Source organism: Arctopsyche grandis, chromosome 12 (genome assembly GCF_051622035.1).
Source record: "Arctopsyche grandis isolate Sample6627 chromosome 12, ASM5162203v2, whole genome shotgun sequence".
Lineage (NCBI taxonomy): Eukaryota > Metazoa > Arthropoda > Insecta > Trichoptera > Hydropsychidae > Arctopsyche > Arctopsyche grandis.
In genome coordinates this window covers 24,612,892-24,632,603 of record NC_135366.1, presented here as the reverse complement: position 1 = coordinate 24,632,603, position 19,712 = coordinate 24,612,892, and the positions used below count along the sequence as shown (strand labels likewise).

The 19,712-nt window shown below is 33.8% G+C and overlaps 2 protein-coding genes across 3 annotated transcripts; both read left to right on the top strand.

Annotated features, from left to right (window-relative positions):
- Positions 1–6,453: 6,453 nt before the first annotated feature.
- LOC143919798 (uncharacterized) lies at positions 6,454–9,484 on the top strand. Its single transcript, XM_077442330.1, has 3 exons — positions 6,454–6,626; positions 6,699–7,776; positions 7,836–9,484. The coding sequence occupies exons 1-3, from the start codon at positions 6,513–6,515 to the stop codon at positions 7,838–7,840; spliced, it is 1,197 nt and encodes a 398-aa protein (XP_077298456.1). The 5' UTR covers positions 6,454–6,512; the 3' UTR covers positions 7,841–9,484.
- A 6,206-nt stretch (positions 9,485–15,690) lies between these two features.
- Positions 15,691–19,249, top strand: LOC143919629 (uncharacterized). 2 transcript variants are annotated; one of them, XM_077442033.1, is made up of 3 exons: positions 15,691–15,870; positions 15,943–16,058; positions 18,081–19,249. In XM_077442033.1, the coding sequence occupies exons 1-3, from the start codon at positions 15,694–15,696 to the stop codon at positions 18,787–18,789; spliced, it is 1,002 nt and encodes a 333-aa protein (XP_077298159.1). In that variant the 5' UTR covers positions 15,691–15,693; the 3' UTR covers positions 18,790–19,249. The 2 variants fall into 2 exon arrangements, with proteins under 2 accessions (XP_077298159.1, XP_077298158.1); XM_077442032.1 differs by lacking the exon at positions 18,081–19,249 and having other exon boundaries at positions 15,943–17,797.
- The last annotated feature ends 463 nt before the right edge of the window (positions 19,250–19,712 follow it).

Here is a 19,712-nt window from a genome sequence, read left to right as displayed (position 1 = left end):
ACGCCTGTCGCAGATATAGTACCTGCAAATAGCCAATAATTCGCAGATACAGTACCTGCAAATAGTCAATAATTTGCAGATATAGTACCTGCAAATAGCCACAACCTATTTTATATTGACCTTTTAAATTATTTTTATTTTCTTGATATTTAACACTAAAATGTCAGTTGGATTTCTTTTGCTTCCAGATCTATAAATAAGTTGCTTTGAATTTATCTCCGAAATCATTAAATCTTTTAACACAAACTACATAATAGGCGTAACATTTATGTTGTGTTTCGCCAACTACTCAAAAGCCACATTTGCTTACCCTCTCTCTGTACATATGAAATTCAAAATATTAAAAATTATTATTAATGAAATTGCAACGGAATAGTATTATATAAAAGCCCTCCAGATGCTCTAAAAATGAATATTCTCGAAAATTCTCGATTTGGAGAATATTCGCCAAAAGATTATTACCGAGAATTTTACAGCACTAATTGGCAGCGTTAACACTAGCGGTTGATACCGCGGTATTTGACGGCGTGGAAACATACAGCGTGATCCAATCTTTCACCAATCGGCGAGCCACACGACGCCCCTCCATAGCTCGGGCAGTACCCCTAGGATTGCCTTGGGGGGATGTCGTCGATATTTCAGAGAGCGTGTCGCGAACATATTTACGACATTTGCTCGGCTCATTACTTTATTCAATTATCTTTCTATTTACCCGGCTTCGCTCGGTATTTGTAATATAAACATTTTATTAAATGTATTTGAATAGTTTTATTTTGTTTAAATTTATTTGTATATTAATTTGTTCGCTGACGTCGTGGATTTACGAACCAACAATACAAAGTCTGTTTCTAAATTATATATTAGATTTAAATGTTCATTTATCCACCAATATTTTATCACTGTTTTGTTTATGATTGTGTTTAAATGTTGTTTTTTTTCTTTTTTTTTTTGTAATTTTGCATCTTATTTTTTGCTTTTGCTTTTTGTTCTATATATTATTACTTTATCTATGTATATATGTATGTATGTACGTAGTAACAATAGATAAAGTTTTGTGATCATGCGAAAATCCGAACTTGAGATTTTGACTGATTCGAACTCAGAATCGATCACTGATCACGTTTTCATGATCTAGAAAAAATGTGTGTGGCTGTGTATTTTTTAAACACCGTTAGTCCTATCGAACTGAAACTTAGTATCGGTTACTGAATTTCTTATCGATATGACGTAATTTTTTTTCAAATTTTTAAATTGACCGGAAATGGTACATATTCTTATAGGTGTCCTCTTTTTTTTAAGTTTTTAAATTCATTTATCTCCAAAACCGCTAACCGAATCAGACAATGAAATTTTTTTACATGTGATTGAAATTATAAATTTGATACCGTAATAATTTTACCTGCACCGGAAGTAGTACTCTCACTCTACAGAATTGAGGTTTTTTTTATGTTTTCCTTAGAAAATATTTGGTTTCCAACAAATGAAATAATCCAACATAGCCATCATGTCAGTAAACCTTTTTTGGTTCACCAAGACAACTTTGTGGATCCAAATGATAATGATCGTGATAGTGATCGGCACAAATCACAGATTAATTACAACGTACTTGCAATAATTTTTATTTAGGAATGCGGATTTTACAAAGTTAAAATACATGTATATGAAATTTGGCTGTGTGTTGGTGAAATTTGGCGAAACTTTTCAGTGTCAGTCGCACGCGCACTATGGACGGGGTGAACGAGATCGACCGTGTTCCAGAAGTCGGAACCGATTTACAACGATTCATAGTGTCCTATGAAACTCATCAAAATTTGTGGAACCCCAATAATAGAAATTACCTCAACAAGAAAAAAAAATTGGAATCCCTGGATATTATTTTAGAGACATATAATAAAATAAAGCCAAACGCCACGAGGATGGATGTACTAAGAAAAATTAACACCTTACGCAGCAATTACAGGTCGATTTTTAATTTATATTTATTAAAAATGTTGTTTTATTCATTTATTCGATCTCTTAAAACAAATACTTTGGGCTTGGCGTCAATTTTTGTTTGCATACGTTTGTGTCCATAACCTCATTTTTTTTGATAAACTGAACTTTACTTTAATTTTAAGCTTAATTTGTTTTAACAAACCTATGTTTTTATTAAACTGGTAAGCGGATTTATATATGTAATATTAAATACATATGTGGCAGCTCCCCAGGTACTGGCCGTAAACCAAGGTGTGATAGCGCTTCTTCTGTCATAACAAAATGCAGTGCATAACCTACGCTTACACTGTCATTACATACCATCACCTCATAACCAGTTTATTGTTCAATTATCGTAGTCTACTCATAACTGGTGATCTAAACACGCACCTTTTATTGTTCGCAGCACACCCACACCCACACCACAGCCTTCTACGAATCTCAACTCCAAGCGAGATGACTAAACTACACCGTCACTTCTCTCGCCCTTCTCCATATATATGGGGGTGGTATATGAGTACAAATATATATATATATATATATATATATATATATATATATATATATATATATATGTATTATAGATATATGATTATTGATTAGGTAATATCGGACCATTTACAGAAGATAGAATATGTAAAATCAAAATTGTTTTATTTTAAAAAACGGACAGATTTATAGAATTCACAAATATCAAAATGTCAATATTGAAGTGTCTACCTAGTTCGTTTTGTGACCCTCATTTATTAAAAAATGTTGCTAATTTATTGAAAAATGTGATTTTCAGGAAAGAGTTGAAAAAAATAGAGCAATCTAAAAGGTCAGGCTGCGGAGCTGATGAGATATATATATATATACCATCATCCTCGACATTTCACGAACTGAGCTTTTTGGCCAACGTAGAAAAACCCGTGCTGACTATGGTAATCATCTTGATTATATTACTACTTTTAGAAAATAATTTATTTATTAGGTACTATTCGACCACATCAACTTTAGTCTCGGCCCGATGATCAAGAAGTATATAAAGGTAAAAATAGAAACCAAAGTAATATAAAAACTTTATTTATATTACTTATTATATAGTAAACATTTTACATAAACAAAAAAACAAATTATAATGAAATACAATAATAAAGGAGGTATGTAAAAAATAAATGATGACTAGATGATTATGTTTATGTGTGATGTTGTTTGATGTTTTATAAAATTTTTTGAAGCCAACCCTTCTGTTATTCATATACCCGGATTGTATTTAATATTTTTAGGAATGTGGATAATTGGCGGACGTTTGGTAATGTGTGTTGATGGTTCCAACCCTTCTATTACTTGTATTTTGGGTGAATTGAAGCTAGTATTCTCGGGTATGTGGATAACATGTGGCGATGAGTTTGATAAAGATGTGAGAGATAATGAATTATTAATTTCAGTATAATACAAATTTTTCGTTTGAGCTTCATATATTATATTGTTTATGGCATGTGCTTTATCTAATTTTAGTTTCGGATTTAAGCCTTTTAAACTCTCAATCCAGGACGCACACATTAGATCGAAAGAAGTTTGGGGAGATTCAACAATGGGCCGAGACAGTATAGTGCATGCTTGTGCAAGCAGCTCATTTTTTTTGTTCAGCCTATTCTTTGTTATTTTCGGCACCTTCATCGTCATCATTAAGAGACGAATATATCAAAGACTCTTTTTGTACTACTTCATTTTGGTGTTGTTGAGAATAATCTTCCTGAAAAAAAAAAAAAATTAATTTAAAATTTTTCAGATGCCAACAACAGATGCAGAATGAATCGAAATCGCAAATGAATTTGGAAAACTTTACAATTTCCCCAGATGCATTGGAAGTCTAGATGGCAAACACATTGAAATTATTAAACCTAGAATTTCAGGTCCCTCATACTACAATTATAAAGACTTTTATAGCATTGTCCTCATGGCTTTGGTTAATGCGAGAAAAGAGTTCATCATGATTGATGTAGGAACAAACGGAAAAATCTCAGATGGTGGAGTTTTATTCTATACGAAATTTTGGGAACTCTATGAACAACGCAAATTAAATTTGCCAGAGCCATGTCCATTGCCCAACACCACGACGAATTTTCCATATGTATTAGTAGCTGATGATATTGCATTAGAAGAAGACAAAGACACAATAACTAGCCTTTCCACTTCTTTTAATCGAAATGCTAAGTCAGATGCAAAAACAGTCAGAGACGAGTTTCGACAGTATTTCTTCGATGAGAAAAGAAGAACAGCCTTGTAACCTTGTAGACACCGTGGTAGGTCAACCTATATAATTATCATTATTATTTACTTGTTTTTTTACTATACATATTTCTTTCTTGCTTTTTATTTTTTTACTATCTTTGTTATTCTTTTTTATGTATATTTGTATTATATTGATTTTTTTAAATAAAATAATTTCATTTGTGATCCGTAATTATTATTTACCGTAATAATTTTTCATATTGCTATGCTACATTATATTTATATACATATATTCAAAGACATGGTTATATCTAGTCACCGGACCCAGAAGGTGCCGCGTATTGTTCAAAGGTTGTAAATGCATTGTTAAAGGTTTGCGGAACCTTTTTTACAAAGGATTTACAACAATGTATAGCACTGTGACTATCCTACCTCTAGTTATATCGCACTATCATCGAAAATCACCATAAGCTAGGGTTGCCAAGTGTCATGGACAAAAAAAGAGAACATTTAACAAAAAAATGTTTATTTTACAATTTTCTTTATAATTGTGCGGGAAAAGATTATATCTATAAGGCCGGTCATACAGTGAGTATGTACCGTTTACCATGCACCCTCTTTTTTTGATATTTCGACTTAAGATCTTTCGATTTTCGATCTTTGCGTTTTCGGTAATATCAGATTCCGGCTCGTCACGTAGACCCCCATAAGGCTAAGGTATCACAATAATTTTTAAAACAAATTTACACAAAAGTCCAATTATCTCAAAGGAAATATTATATGACTTATTCCACTTTCATAATAACCGGAATATACATATATAGTTAGGAACTTAAAAAGTGCGCTTAAAAATTAATTGTTGAATTTAATCATCTTCATTCTCACTCAATTTCATCACCTCTGTTGCTATATTTATTTATACACTGCTAATTTGATTCAAAAGTTTCTTATTTTCTTTATAAAATTCTAAACTATCCCATGTACGCGTTCGATGAATGCCACGTTTTTTCTATATGTATCTAAAAAAACCACGTCCCACATTCACCGCTGTCTGATTTCGCCCTCATGCCATCTTCATGGTGTTTAATATTGTTTTCAGTCCATTGTCGAATTACTATCATCGGGCCGAGACTAAAGTTGATGTGGTCGAATAGTACCTAATAAATAAATAATTTTCCAAAAGTAGTAATATAATCAAGATGATTACCATAGTCAGCACGGGTTTTTCTACGTTGGCCAAAAAGCTCAGTTCGTGAAATGTCGAGGATGATGGTATATATATATCTCATCAGCTCCGCAGCCCGACCTTTTAGATTGCTCTATTTTTTTCAACTCTTTCCTGAAAATCACATTTTTCAATAAATTAGAAACATTTTTTAATAAATGAGGGTCACAAAACGAACTAGGTAGGTACTTCAATATTGACATTTTGATATTTGTGAATTCTATAAATCTGTCCGTTTTTTAAAATAAAACAATTTTGATTTTACATATTCTATCTTCTGTAAATGGTCCGATATTACCTAATCAATATATATAAATATATATATATATATATATATATATATATATATATATATATATATATATATATATATATATATATATATATATATATATATATATATATATATTTGTACTCATATACCACCCCCATATATGTATATATGTACATATATATGGAGAAGGGCGAGAGAAGTGACGGTGTAGTTTCGTCATGTCATCTCGCTTGGAGTTTCGATTGGTAGAAGGCTGTGTTGTGGGTGTGCTGCGAACAATAAAAGTTGCGTGTTTAGATGACCAGTTATGAGTAGAGTACGATAATTGAACAATAAAGTGGTTATGAGGTGATGGTATGCACTGCATTTTGTTATGACAGAAGAAGCGGTATCACACGTTGGTTTACGGCCAGTACCTGGGGAGCTGCCACATTAGATTGGCCATGTTTAAGCGGTTTATATTACAAATACCGAGCGAAGCCGGGTAAATAGAAAGATAATTGAATAAAGTAATGAGCCGAGCAAATGTCGTAAATATGTTCGCGACACGCTCTCTGAAATATCGACGACATCCCCCCAAGGCAATCCTAGGGGTACTGCCCGAGCTATGGAGGGGCGTCGTGTGGCTCGCCGATTGGTGAAAGATTGGATCACGCTGTATGTTTCCACGCCGTCAAATACCGCGGTATCAACCGCTAGTGTTAACGCTGCCATTATGGCAGCCCTAAACTAGTACCAAATTTAGACGAAAGATGTCACTAAAATAAATTGCAAGTCGAAGGCGAGTCGCTCCGATTGCTGTCAGAGTTAAATACAGGGACGATGGAGTGCAGGCTTTGTCTTGGATCAGCTCCCGCCGAGTCTTCCGTCTCCATCTTCGGCGATCCTCATCCAGAGCGTCTGGAGCAACGCATTCGGACCTGCTGTCAAATTTTTGTAGGTTACAATTATTGTGGACCCAATTGGTCAACTCTTCTCACCGCTTAATCCTACTTTTTTCATCTGCAGGTTAAAAGAGGCGATGGTTTGCCAGACACGGTGTGTCTTTCGTGTAAGACCAATCTGGAATTGTTGATCAGCTTTCGAAAGGCTTGTTTTCGAAACAACGAATCGTCTCGACTGAGGTTAGATGATTGCTTGAAGATCGAGACTGAAGAAGTTTTATTGGAAGATCTAATATGGAACGACGAGCCGTCACAATCGACAATTCACCGAAAGAATAGTGAAATTTGCTTGAAGTCGTTTCCCATTGAATCTGAACTTATTTTACACAAAAGATCACTTCTTGGAGAAAATCTATTTCAATGTGATATTTGTTTTAAATCATTTTTAAAAAAATATAGACTTGTGATACATTTAAGAACCCACACGGGGGAAAAGCCCTACAAGTGTGAAATTTGTCTAAAATCATTTTCTCGAAAATCTGGCCTCGTTTCACATTCAAAATTGCATACTGGGATAAAACTACACAAATGTGATATTTGTTTAAAATCATTTTGTGAAAGAAAAAGACTTGTGAGACATTTAAGAACTCACACGGGGGAAAAGCCTTACAAGTGTGAAATTTGTCTAAAATCATTTATTGATAAATATAACCTCGTTTCACATGAAAAATTGCATACTGGGATAAAACTACACAAATGTGATATTTGTTTAAAATCATTTTTTGAAAGAAAAAGACTTGTGAGACATTTAAGAACTCACACGGGGGAAAAGCCTTACAAGTGTGAAATTTGTCTAAAATCATTTATTGATAAATATAACCTCGTTTCACATGAAAAATTGCATACTGGGATAAAACCACACAAATGTGAAATTTGTCTAAAATCATTTACTCAAAAATCTGACCTCGTTTCACATTCAAAATTGCATACTGGGATAAAACCACACAAATGCGAAATTTGTTTAAAATCATTTTATGAAATAAAAAGACTTGTGAGACATTTAAGAACTCACACGGGGGAAAAGCCCTACAAGTGTGAAATTTGTCTAAAATCATTTTCTCGAAAATCTGACCTCGTTTCACATTCAAAATTGCATACTGGGATAAAACTACACAAATGTGATATTTGTTTAAAATCATTTTGTGAAAGAAACACACTTGTGAGACATTTAAGAACTCACACGGGGGAAAAGCCTTACAAGTGTGAAATTTGTCTAAAATCATTTGTTGATAAATATAACCTCGTTTTACATGAAAAATTGCATACTGGGATAAAACCACACAAATGTGATATTTGTTTAAAATCATTTTGTGAAAGAAAAAGACTTGTGAGACATTTAAGAACTCACACGGGGGAAAAGCCTTACAAGTGTGAAATTTGTCTAAAATCATTTACTCAAAAATCTCACCTTCTTGCACATGAAAAATTGCATACTGGGAGAAAACCACACCAATGTGAAATTTGTCTAAAATCATTTACTCAAAATTCTGACCTCGAGAAACATAAAAATTTGCATACTGGGATAAAACCACACAAATGTGAAGTATGTTTAAAATCATTTACTCGAAAATTTGTACTTATGAGACATTTAAGAACTCACACGGGGAAAAGCCTTACAAGTGGGGTTTCTAAACTCAACCCGGCCGTGTAATGACTTAAAACCCGGTCCCGGACCCGGCCTTCAAAACCCGGCGGGTCCGGGTATTTAAAATTTCGAGTATTAACGTCAAAATTCAAAATGATTTTCAGTTTATACATTGAAAATTTCTAAATATGGCTGTGTTATTTATAGATTCTGCGTGTACATGATTCATATACATATATATGACCTTATTTGTTCGAGAACTTGATTTTACGACGCAACCGAAAACGATACGTACTGAAATTTCGCTAAATTTAAAATTTTACTCATATACGGCGTACATATTTTTAAGTTAATTTCAATAGGTCACAATGTGCAACAAAGTTCATTGATTGAAAAATCCTCGGGTTAAATAATAATGTAGCAATAAGGTATTTTAAATTTAAAAATCGAAAGCATATTGATAATTCTAATTATGAAATCGTTATGACACGTTAAACATAATATGTACATCAATATACAGTGATAAAAAATAATCATAAAACGTAATAGTTATATATAATAGATGATCTTAAAAACAATACAATTGATGATAAAACCCATGTCAAAATAACAATTTTAGCCATTTTCATATCTATGCCCTGGAAGACAAAAAGGATTAGTTAAAACCTTTTTTAGCGATAGTGGACTTTTACGCTACCTTTCCTAAACATGGGAAAAACCACAAGTTCTTTTTTTACGGGATATGATAGGTAAAGTACGTTCAGTCTTAGTTCAACTTTCGCTTAAAACATTCGTCCGTTATTTGTTTCATTTCATTTCACATTCATCCGGCCTGTTTTTTAATTTTTTCGCGACTATTGAACTTATCTACTTGACTTCCCGCTAAAAAACTACAACCTGGACCGCCCTTGGATTCATCTTATGCTGCGTACGGACCAAACCAACGACGATTTTGGTCCAACGTTTTAACCAGCAGGATAAAACCAGTAGCGTACAAAATATCGAAATAAAAATTAAATTTAAAAATTGAAATTAAATATCAAAATTAAAAATATTATTACTATATTAAAATTAAATTCAAATATCAAAATAAAGTTATAATCAATATATTAAAATTAAAATAAAATATTGAAAGTTAAAACAGAACATGCCCAATTTAAATAAATTTTCGAGATTGACCTAAAATTAGATCATCAACAATCACATACAGGTAATCCTCGACTTTTGTTTGTCGAAGATGTTTTGACTTACGAAGATACGCACTAAGATCGAAAAAAAAAAATCAAAGAATTATTATTTTTACTTCCCCGTAATGCGCAGTTACTGAGAATATATCATGTGTTAGTATGGGTGACCGAGCGATGGTCCCAACCCGGTACGTTGTCGGTTTATCAAACGAAATTTTTTTAGTCTTCAATTGTTTCTCTCGTCGAAATAAATCAATTAATTAAATCCATCTCAGAGGTAAAATTTATCGGATAATGTGTGATTACACTGAGCAACAAAAAATCACGTTTTTGAGTTACCAGAGCGGAGACTAGCCAATCTTTACTAAGTTTGACCCACTGAATTCGAATATGATATTGATTTTTGTTGGTGGGTGATCGTTTACGAGATATGAGTGTTTAAAAAAATCCGCGATTTTTACAGTCTTTTGGCTTTTGCGGTCTTTAACTCAAAATTTAGGATTGTTACGCTCAAAGTGAGTATTGGAATCAATAGTCAGATATTTTTCCTATTAATTGTTATATTTCATTGCTTTAAAATACTTCTAATTAATTGTCTAGCGAAATTTAAAAGTCAAAAATATATATTTTTTTACGGATTTTTTTTCCGTGCTATTTTTCATTTATTTAATTTTTTATTTCACCACGTTTATAAGGATTGGTTTTAAATGCTTTCGTTGTATATATGGTTGTATCGCGTAATATGTTAGGGTAAGCGAGATGGCATGTAGTACGACCGCTGTACTCTGTGAGGTGAATTATATGCCATCTCGCTTGCCCTAACATATTACGCGATACAACCATATATACAACGAAAGCATTTAAATTGCAATTACCGCTTTAGTTAGTACGTTTAGATAAAAAAAAAAGTATTGAGATAGAAAACCAATGCTTATAAACGTGGTGAAATAAAAAATTTGCCAAATAAATGAAAAATAGCACTGAAAAAAATCCGTAAAAAAATATATATTTTTGACTTTTAAAATTCGCTAGACAATTTTTCCTTTAATTAATCATTTTGAGATATTTTATGTTGATGTGGTGAAATCTTAAAATGAATTAATATTGGGTATCCTATTAAGTTTCACATGTTTAGAAATTAAACAATACACTTACCTTGAACCCAACAATGAAATATTAGGACAATAATACATTAAATTATTGAATCACGACATTTGCTACACTATACTATTATATTTAGAATATGATCGATTAAATTATTTTATTTTTTTGAATATTTTTAGTGAATCATGTAACAAAAGAAAATATTTTAATTGTATTGCAATTTGTAAATTGTAATTTTGTCTATACATATTTATATTATGATATACATACATACTTTTATTTGAATTTGTATTTGTATTTCTTTATTACATGTTTTTATCGCCTTTATTATATGTTTTTATCGCCTTTTACGTAATAAATAATTTAAAATCTGGACATTTTTAATTTTGGACCCGGACCCGTTGGGTTTTCAAAATATTGGACCCGGACTCGTCGGGTTTTGAAAACCCGGGTTTTCAGAAACCCTACTTACAAGTGTGAAATTTGTCTAAAATCAATTACTCAAAAATCTAACCCCGAGACACTAAATTGCATACTGGGATAAATATAAAAAAAAATTGTTATTATTTAAATACTGTTAATATTCTTACATTTTGGCTGCATGCGGGCCATGATGTTTCTGGCGCCCCCCCCCCCCCCCCCTCACATGACATTTATTCTCATTGCAGTTTATTTAAATAATTTTAATGGTGCTTACGGACTAAACCAACGACGATTTTGGGCCAACTTTTTTAATCAGCAGGATAAAACCAGTAGCGTACAAAATATTGAAATTAAATATCAAAATTAAGCTAAAGAGCGAGATTGAGCTAAAATTAGATCATCGTTGATGTTTTGAATTACAACAATGTTTTGAATTACGACGATACGCATTTAAAACCAGAGAAATATTATAATTTCTCTGCTTACGAGCGAAAAAAAAATATTGTTAAAGTCGTCACGATATGTTACTGTATTTCGACGTCGATGATCGATAAAAAAAAACAATTCATAAAAAAACGCGGTGTCGGTTGTCGGTGATTCGTCAAAGGGTTTTTTTTTCTTTCGTCGAAATAAAATTAATAATCACACATTATCCGATAAATTTTACCTCTGAAATGATTTAATTACTTGATTTATTTCGACGAGAGAAACAATTGAAAAATAAAAAAATCCGTTTGATGTGACCAACAACACCCGGGGTTAGCAAAAATCGTTGAATCACCCATACTAATACATGATATATTCTCAGTAGCTGTGCTTTACGGGGAAGTAAAAATAATAATTCTTTGATTTTTTTTCGATCTTAGTGCGTATCTTCGTAAGTCAAAACATCTTAAGTCGAGGATTACCTGTATGTGATTGTTGATGATCTAATTTTAGGGCAATCTCGAAAATTTATTTAAATTGTGCATGTGCTGTTTTAACTTTCAATTTTTAATTTTAATATAATGATTATAATTTTATTTTGATACTTGAATTTAATATTAATATAATAATAATAGTTTTAATTTTGATATTTAATTTCAATTTTTAAATTTAATTTTTATTTCGATATTTTGTACGCTACTGGTTTTAAAAGTTGGCCTGTGGGCCGTTCGTTGGCTTGGTGCGTACGCACCATAAGACAAATGATAATTGAAAATTAAATACACAGATCTATTAGCTTTCTTGTTTTATTTATTTTAAATGTAATAATTTATATTTAGTTGATGAAATTGAGATAATTTTGGTAAACATACTTCATCATCCTTAGCCAAAGTGCTCTAAAATTGTGATAAATTTCAACAGACGGGGTGAAAAGTATGACCAGCGTAACAAAAGAGTTTGGTGCTCTTTTGAAAGGAAAAATTAATCACGAGGTACTTGATTACCATTGCGTCATTCATCTAGAAGCGCTTTGTGTGCAGACATTTCCAGAAAAAAGTAATGAAATCATTGATTAAGATTATCAACTCCATTATAGCTAATGCTCTTAAACATCGGCAATTTAAAGAATTTTTAGTTAAAATATTAAGTGAGTACGCATATCTTATGCTGCATAACAAGGTACGTTGGTTATCAAGAGAAAACGTTTCGCTTCCTTATTAACATAAATAAAAACATTTCTCTTTGAAAACACTATCCAGAACTAACGGAAAATCAGTGGTGGATCCAAAAAAAATATTTCATGGTAGACGTTACGTCTCATCTAAATCGGCTTAATTGTAAACCACAGGGGATGGAAAAACAATTTTTTCGATGTTAGAAGAAGTTATTTTATTCGAAAACAAATTATCCCTTTTTGATCCACGATATTGAAAGAGAAACTTTGATTAATGTCCCCGAAGGAGTGTCGCGGTCTAAGAAAACACCGGTTGTGTTTGTAAGAGGATCGTTTGTTTTTTTTCAATTGTTACAATGGTTATTGTATATACGAAGAGGTTGGGCTTCGGAGAAGTGATCTGGTTGAACTCCAGAGGTTCATTCTGGTGTTGGGAGCTGGTGCGTCACTTTATGTACGTTCTGGCTTGAAGCGTGCCGTGTGCAGATGCTTTGTCTCCTTCTTCAAGACACGTGTTGACCTGTTTTCGAGGCACGTGTCTTATAGCTATGGGGTCAGCGCCAGGACGTCGTTCGTTTGAGAATGGGGTCGTGTGCCACGCGTAAAAGACTTTTTAGGACACGTGTTACAGTTTCCTGATGACATCAGTGATCGTCGTCTCATTCGCTCCCCCATTTTTTTAAGCACCTGTCATCGACGTTGTGGCTAGACTCTAGTCAGTAGGTAGGTAGGTAGTCAGCCGTGTCTGCTCGTTTAATGTCACCCGCAGACCGCGACGTGCTGTGTCGATGGCGGCGCGGCGGGTAGCTTTCCCGCCTGGCTCGGCGAGGCAGGGATGAGCAGCGGCATGCTGAATTAATCGAGGCTGCGTGGCTCGATGTCGGGGGTCACCAGTTATGGGGGATGAACGAATGAGACGACTGACATGTTAATGCACGTGTATTATTTATGACAGCTGGAGGCAGAATGAGTAGTTAGATCCGAACACAATCGAGTTGGTCCCCACTCGCAGGAAGGTGACCAAACTCGACCATGTCGTATAAGCGAGCCGCCACACTTACATTTCGAGCGTAATAAAAAAAGTTAACCGCTCCTTGGGCTGTTAAAGCAGGTATTATTATTTTGTGTATATCGTAAGAAATTTGTTTTGTTGAAATGCCCAAACTTTAGGTCTCAAAGTGCAATATCCTATAATTTTTTACACACGTGAAATAATTAAAAAGTTATTTAATTTTACTGAGGGTCCATATTTTCCAACAGATAGTGGGGCCCACATGCCATCGGGGATGTTCGCTTGTATGGCCAGTCCGACACTGGTTATATGCTATGTTACTTTTGAGTAGCATAGACTAGGCCAGAAATAGAATCGCTGCAATAAAGCTATGTAAAAAAAGGTTATATTTTGTTTTGTTCAATGGTATTCCTTAGGTAAAATTCTTAGAAATTGTTCGACCTGTGGAGCGAATTGTTAGAAAGGTCCAACTCATTTTATTTACAACTGAAATGGTCGTTTGTTTATGACTTCCCTTCGTAGAATTAAAGGAACCGAAAATTCAATTGTAAGAATATTTTCTTTAAGTGAAAGTCAACGATGGTATTCCCACTGTTAATCTGCATGTGTATTAAACACGTGCAATTTTTCAGGGACGTCATTTGGAGGGGCATGGGGGGGTACTCGCACCCCCTAAATTTAGGAATAGTGTGAATTTAGAAAATATTATGAATTTAATGATTAATGAGATACTATGGATCTATGAATGCTACGTTTATTTATTATGTTAATTTTGGGTAGCTTAGTAACTAATAAAATAATCGCTGCTATGTGCTTTGAAAAAAAAAAGATTTTATTATTTTGAAGCATATTTCGAAGTATATTTCGGTTTTTAAGTGGTATGCCTTGGGAAATATTTTTAGATATTGTTCATCTTATGGAGCGAATCGTTAGAAAGGTCTCCTTTACTTTATTTTGTCTCAAAAACAGATGTGAAAGACATTAAAACTGGTCGCAAGAAACTGGTCACACTAAAAAATGCGACCAATTTTTAATTCCCGTCCATGATCGATAAAAAATACCATTTGACAAAAAACCGACAACTAGAGTTATCGGTTTCCAACACGTGTTTGTAAATAAGTAGAGAACAAAAAAAAGGATAGCATTCGCAGTTAGGTACTGGGAAAAGAATGTAACTACCTGCTCTTCCTTTAGAAATGTACAAGACGAGCCCATGTTTGTCCCGAGAAACAGTTAGAGGTCGAGTTTTTTAATTGTCCCTTAGATACGACACTAGTGTCAAAGAAAGAAAGATTCGAACAGTTGAACGAATATTCAAAGACGTGGAGTTTTTTGTAGTTTTTAGACAATCTACCGGAAATAGCCGAACTTCGTAAATATTGTGCCGATCTTCAAATAAAGCTCACCGCGAATTCAAAATCTGATATTATTGGTAATGAAATTTCCGATGAACTTATTAGTTTAAAAGCCTTTCTTTAAAATATAGTTGAAGGTAAAATTACTCCACTCGTTGTATTAAATTTCATAAAGCAGCATAATTTATAAGATTTATATCCGAACATTTAAGTTGGCTATGCGAATTTTGTTGACACTGCCTGTAACTGTAGCAAGTGGCAAACGTAGCTTTTCGAAACTTAAATTATTATTTTTTAAATTATTATTTTTTAAATTATTATTTTTTAAATTATTATTTTTTAAATTATTATTTTTTAAATTATTATTTTTTAAATTATTATTTATTATTATTATTATTAAATTAATTAAAACTCATCTCCCGTCTACAATGTCACAAAATAGACTTTCCAGTTTGGAAATTTGGAAAAAAGATTTTGCTGAAAAAAAGGCTCGAAAAATTAACTTCTGAAATTTATATTTTATTAATCAAATAATTAATTTATTTATTTATTTTAACTCCGCCAGTGGGGTTGGGAAACCTTATTGACCCTCTCTCTGTACATATGAAATGCAAAATATTAAAAATTATTATTAATGAAATTGCAACGGAATAGTATTATATAAAAGCCCTCCAGATGCTCTAAAAATGAATATTCTCGATTTGGAGAATATTCGCCAAAAGATTATTACCGAGAATTTTACAACACTAATTATGGCAGCCCTAAACTACATAGTAACAAATTTAGACGAAAGATGTCACAAAAAAAAGTCGAAGGCGAGTCGCTCCAATTGCTGTCAGAGTTAAATACAGGGACGATGGAGTGCAGGCTTTGTCTTGGATCAGCTCCCGCCGAGTCTTCCGTCTCCATCTTCGGCGATCCTCATCCAGAGCGTCTGGAGCAACGCATTCGGACCTGCTGTCAAATTTTTGTAGGTTACAATTATTGTGGACCCAATTGGTCAACTCTTCTCACCGCTTAATCCTACTTTTTTCATCTGCAGGTTAAAAGAGGCGATGGTTTGCCAGACACGGTGTGTCTTTCGTGTAAGACCAATCTGGAATTGTTGATCAGCTTTCGAAAGGCTTGTTTTCGAAACAACGAATCGTCTCGACTGAGGTTAGATGATTGCTTGAAGATCGAGACTGAAGAAGTTTTATTGGAAGATCTAATATGGAACGACGAGCCGTCACAATCGACAATTCACCGAAAGAATAGTGAAATTTGCTTGAAGTCGTTTCCCATTGAATCTGAACTTATTTTACACAAAAGATCACTTCCTGGAGAAAATCTATTTCAATGTGATATTTGTTTAAAATCATTTTCTCGAAAATCTAACCTCATGATACATAAAAAATATCATAATGGGATAAAACCACACAAATGTGACATTTGTTTAAAAACATTTGCTCATAAAAGTGAACTTGTGAAACATTTAAGAACTCACACAGGGGAAAAGCCTTACAAGTGTGAAATTTGTCTAAAATCATTTACTCAAAAATCCAACCTCGATAAACATAAAAATTTGCATACTGAGATAAAACTACATAAATGTGGCATTTGTTTAAAATCATTTTCTCGAAAATCTAACCTCATGATACATAAAAAATATCATAATAGGATAAAACCACACAAATGTGACATTTGTTTAAAAACATTTGCTCATAAAAGTGAACTTGTGAAACATTTAAGAACTCACACAGGGGAAAAGCCTTACAAGTGTGAAATTTGTCTAAAATCATTTACTCAAAGATCTCACCTTGTTTCACATGCAAAATTGCATACTGGGATAAAACTACACAAATGTGATATTTGTTTAAAATCGTTTTGTGAAAGAAATAGACTTGTGAGACATTTAAGAACTCACACGGGGGAAAAGCCTTACAAGTGTGAAATTTGTCTAAAATCATTTAATCAAAAATCTCACCTTGTTACACATGAAAAATTGCATACTGGGACAAAACTACACAAATGTGACATTTGTTTAAAATCATTTACTCTTAAAAATGAACTTGTGAAACATTTAAGAACTCACACGGGGGAAAAGCCTTACAAGTGTGAAATTTGTCTAAAATCATTTACTCAAAAATCTCACCTTGTTACACATGAAAAATTGCATACTGGGACAAAACTACACAAATGTGACATTTGTTTATAATTATTTGCTCATAAATATGTACTTGTGAGACATTTAAGAACTCACACGGGGAAAAGATTTACAAGTAGGGTTTCTGGACTCAACCCGGCTGTGTAATGACTTAAAACCCGGTCCCGGACCCGGCCTTCAAAACCCGACAGGTCCGGGTATTTAAAATTTCGAGTATTAACGTCAAAATTCAAAATGATTTTCAGTTTATACATTGAAAATTTCCAAATATGTCTGCGTTATTAATAGATTCTGCGTGTACATGATTCATATACATGTATATGACCTTATTTGTTCGAGAACTTGATTTTACGACTTGTGACTTCTGAGAAAACTGCGAAAGATGGAACGCAACCGAAAACGATACATACTGAAATTTCGCTAAATTTAAAATTTTACTCATATACGGCGTACATATTTTTAAGTTAATTTCAATAGGTCACAATGTGCAACAAAGTTCATTGATTGAAAAATCCTCGGGTTAAATAATAATGTAGCAATAATGTATTTTAAATTTATTAATCGAAAGCATATTGATAATTCTAATTGTTATTATATAAACACTGTTAATATTCTTTCATTTTGGCTGCATGCGGCCCATGATGTTTCTGGCGCCCCCCCCCCCCCCCTCACATGACATTTATTCTCATTGCAGTTTATTTAAATAATTTGAAGAGAAATGATAATTGAAAATTAAATACATAGATCTATTAGCTTTCTTGTTTTATTTATTTTAAATGTAATAATTTATATTTAGTGGATGAAATTGAGATAATTTTGGTAAACATACTTCATCATCCTTAGCCAAAGTGCTCTAAAATTGTGATAAATTTCAATAGGTCACAATGTGCAACAAAGTTCATTGATTGAAAAATCCTCGGGTTAAATAATAATGTAGCAATAATGTATTTTAAATTTATTAATCGAAAGCATATTGATAATTCTAATTGTTATTATATAAACACTGTTAATATTCTTTCATTTTGGCTGTGTAGGAATCTCGTCGTCGTCATCGTCATCGAAACCTTCGAGAATATTCCGCAACAACAAACTACATTCCCGAAACCCAGACGACATGCACCTGCAGTCATTATATTAAACTCAGGCGGAACGCCCCTACCAGTCGAGTGGAACCAAAACGGTCGAAACACGCCGCCACCATTAAAATACATCGAGCGGAAAGGCGCCAAGCATTCCAGAAAATTCGACGCCTCGACGAAAACAAAATTCCTCTCGTACGCGTCAATAACCACTTCCATCAAGCATTCCAGAAAATTCGACGCCTCGACGAAAACAAAATTCCTTTCGTACGCGTCAATAACCACTTCCACCAAGCATTCCAAAAACACTATAAAAGGAGGTACAACCCAAACCACGCCAGTCGACCCACAACAGCAAGCGTCGACACACAGCACCAGACCAGTCGACCCACAACAGCAAGCGTCGACACACAGCACCAGACCAGTCGACCCACAACAGCAAGCGTCGACACACAGCACCAGACCAGTCGACCCACAACAGCAAGCGTCGACACACAGCACCAGACGAGTCGACCCACAGCAGCAAGCGTCGACACACAGCAGCAGACCAGTCAACATACAGCTCCTGACCAGCCACCACTACACTACGCGGACTTGGAAGATCAACCAGCCGGACGAGCCAGCAACACACTGCCGTATCCAGAGACCTTCCGTACATAGCTGAATGCTGAGCCAGCGACACTCTACCATATCCAGAGACCGCTGAACGACATACTTTTGCCCACAAATACCATACCTTTGTACAACCATAGGCAAACAATAAAACTTTATAAAACTAGCACAACAGTGTTTCGTTAGGCCGGGATACGGTCAACACACATGTAACCCGCCTACATTGGTACTAATCCGACGTGATCTACGCAACCTTCTGATCATCCAACAGCGCTGTCAACACATCGCTACCCCGCCTACATTGGTGACCCCATCTTTGAACCACACAACAGTGTTTCGTTAGGCCGGGATACGGTCAACACATCGTACCCCGCCTACAGCTGCATGCGGCCCATGATGTTTCTGGCGCCCCCCCCCCCCCCCCCCTCACATGACATTTATTCTCATTGCAGTTTATTTAAATAATTTGAAGAGAAATGATAATTGAAAATTAAATACATAGATCTATTAGCTTTCTTGTTTTATTTATTTTAAATGTAATAATTTATATTTAGTGGATGAAATTGAGATAATTTTGGTAAACATACTTCATCATCCTTAGCCAAAGTGCTCTAAAATTGTGATAAATTTCAACAGACGGGGTGAAAAGTGTGACCAGCGTAAAAAAAGTAAGTGAGTACTACGCAGATCTTCTGCTGCATAACAAGGTACGTTGGTTATCAAGAGAAAACGTTTCGCTTCCTTATTAACACTTTGTATGCGGGCGTTATTTAAAACATAATAATTTTTGGACAGAGGTGACCAACCTTTTTTTATACAATGAAATTTTTAAAGAGAAAAAATCTAAAAATTCCCATCATCTTTATCATATAAATTATTGCAAAATTTAAAATATTATAATTTTGGACAGAGGTAACCAACTTTTTTTTATACAACAAAGTTTTTAAAGAGGAAAAAATCTAAAAATATTCCCAT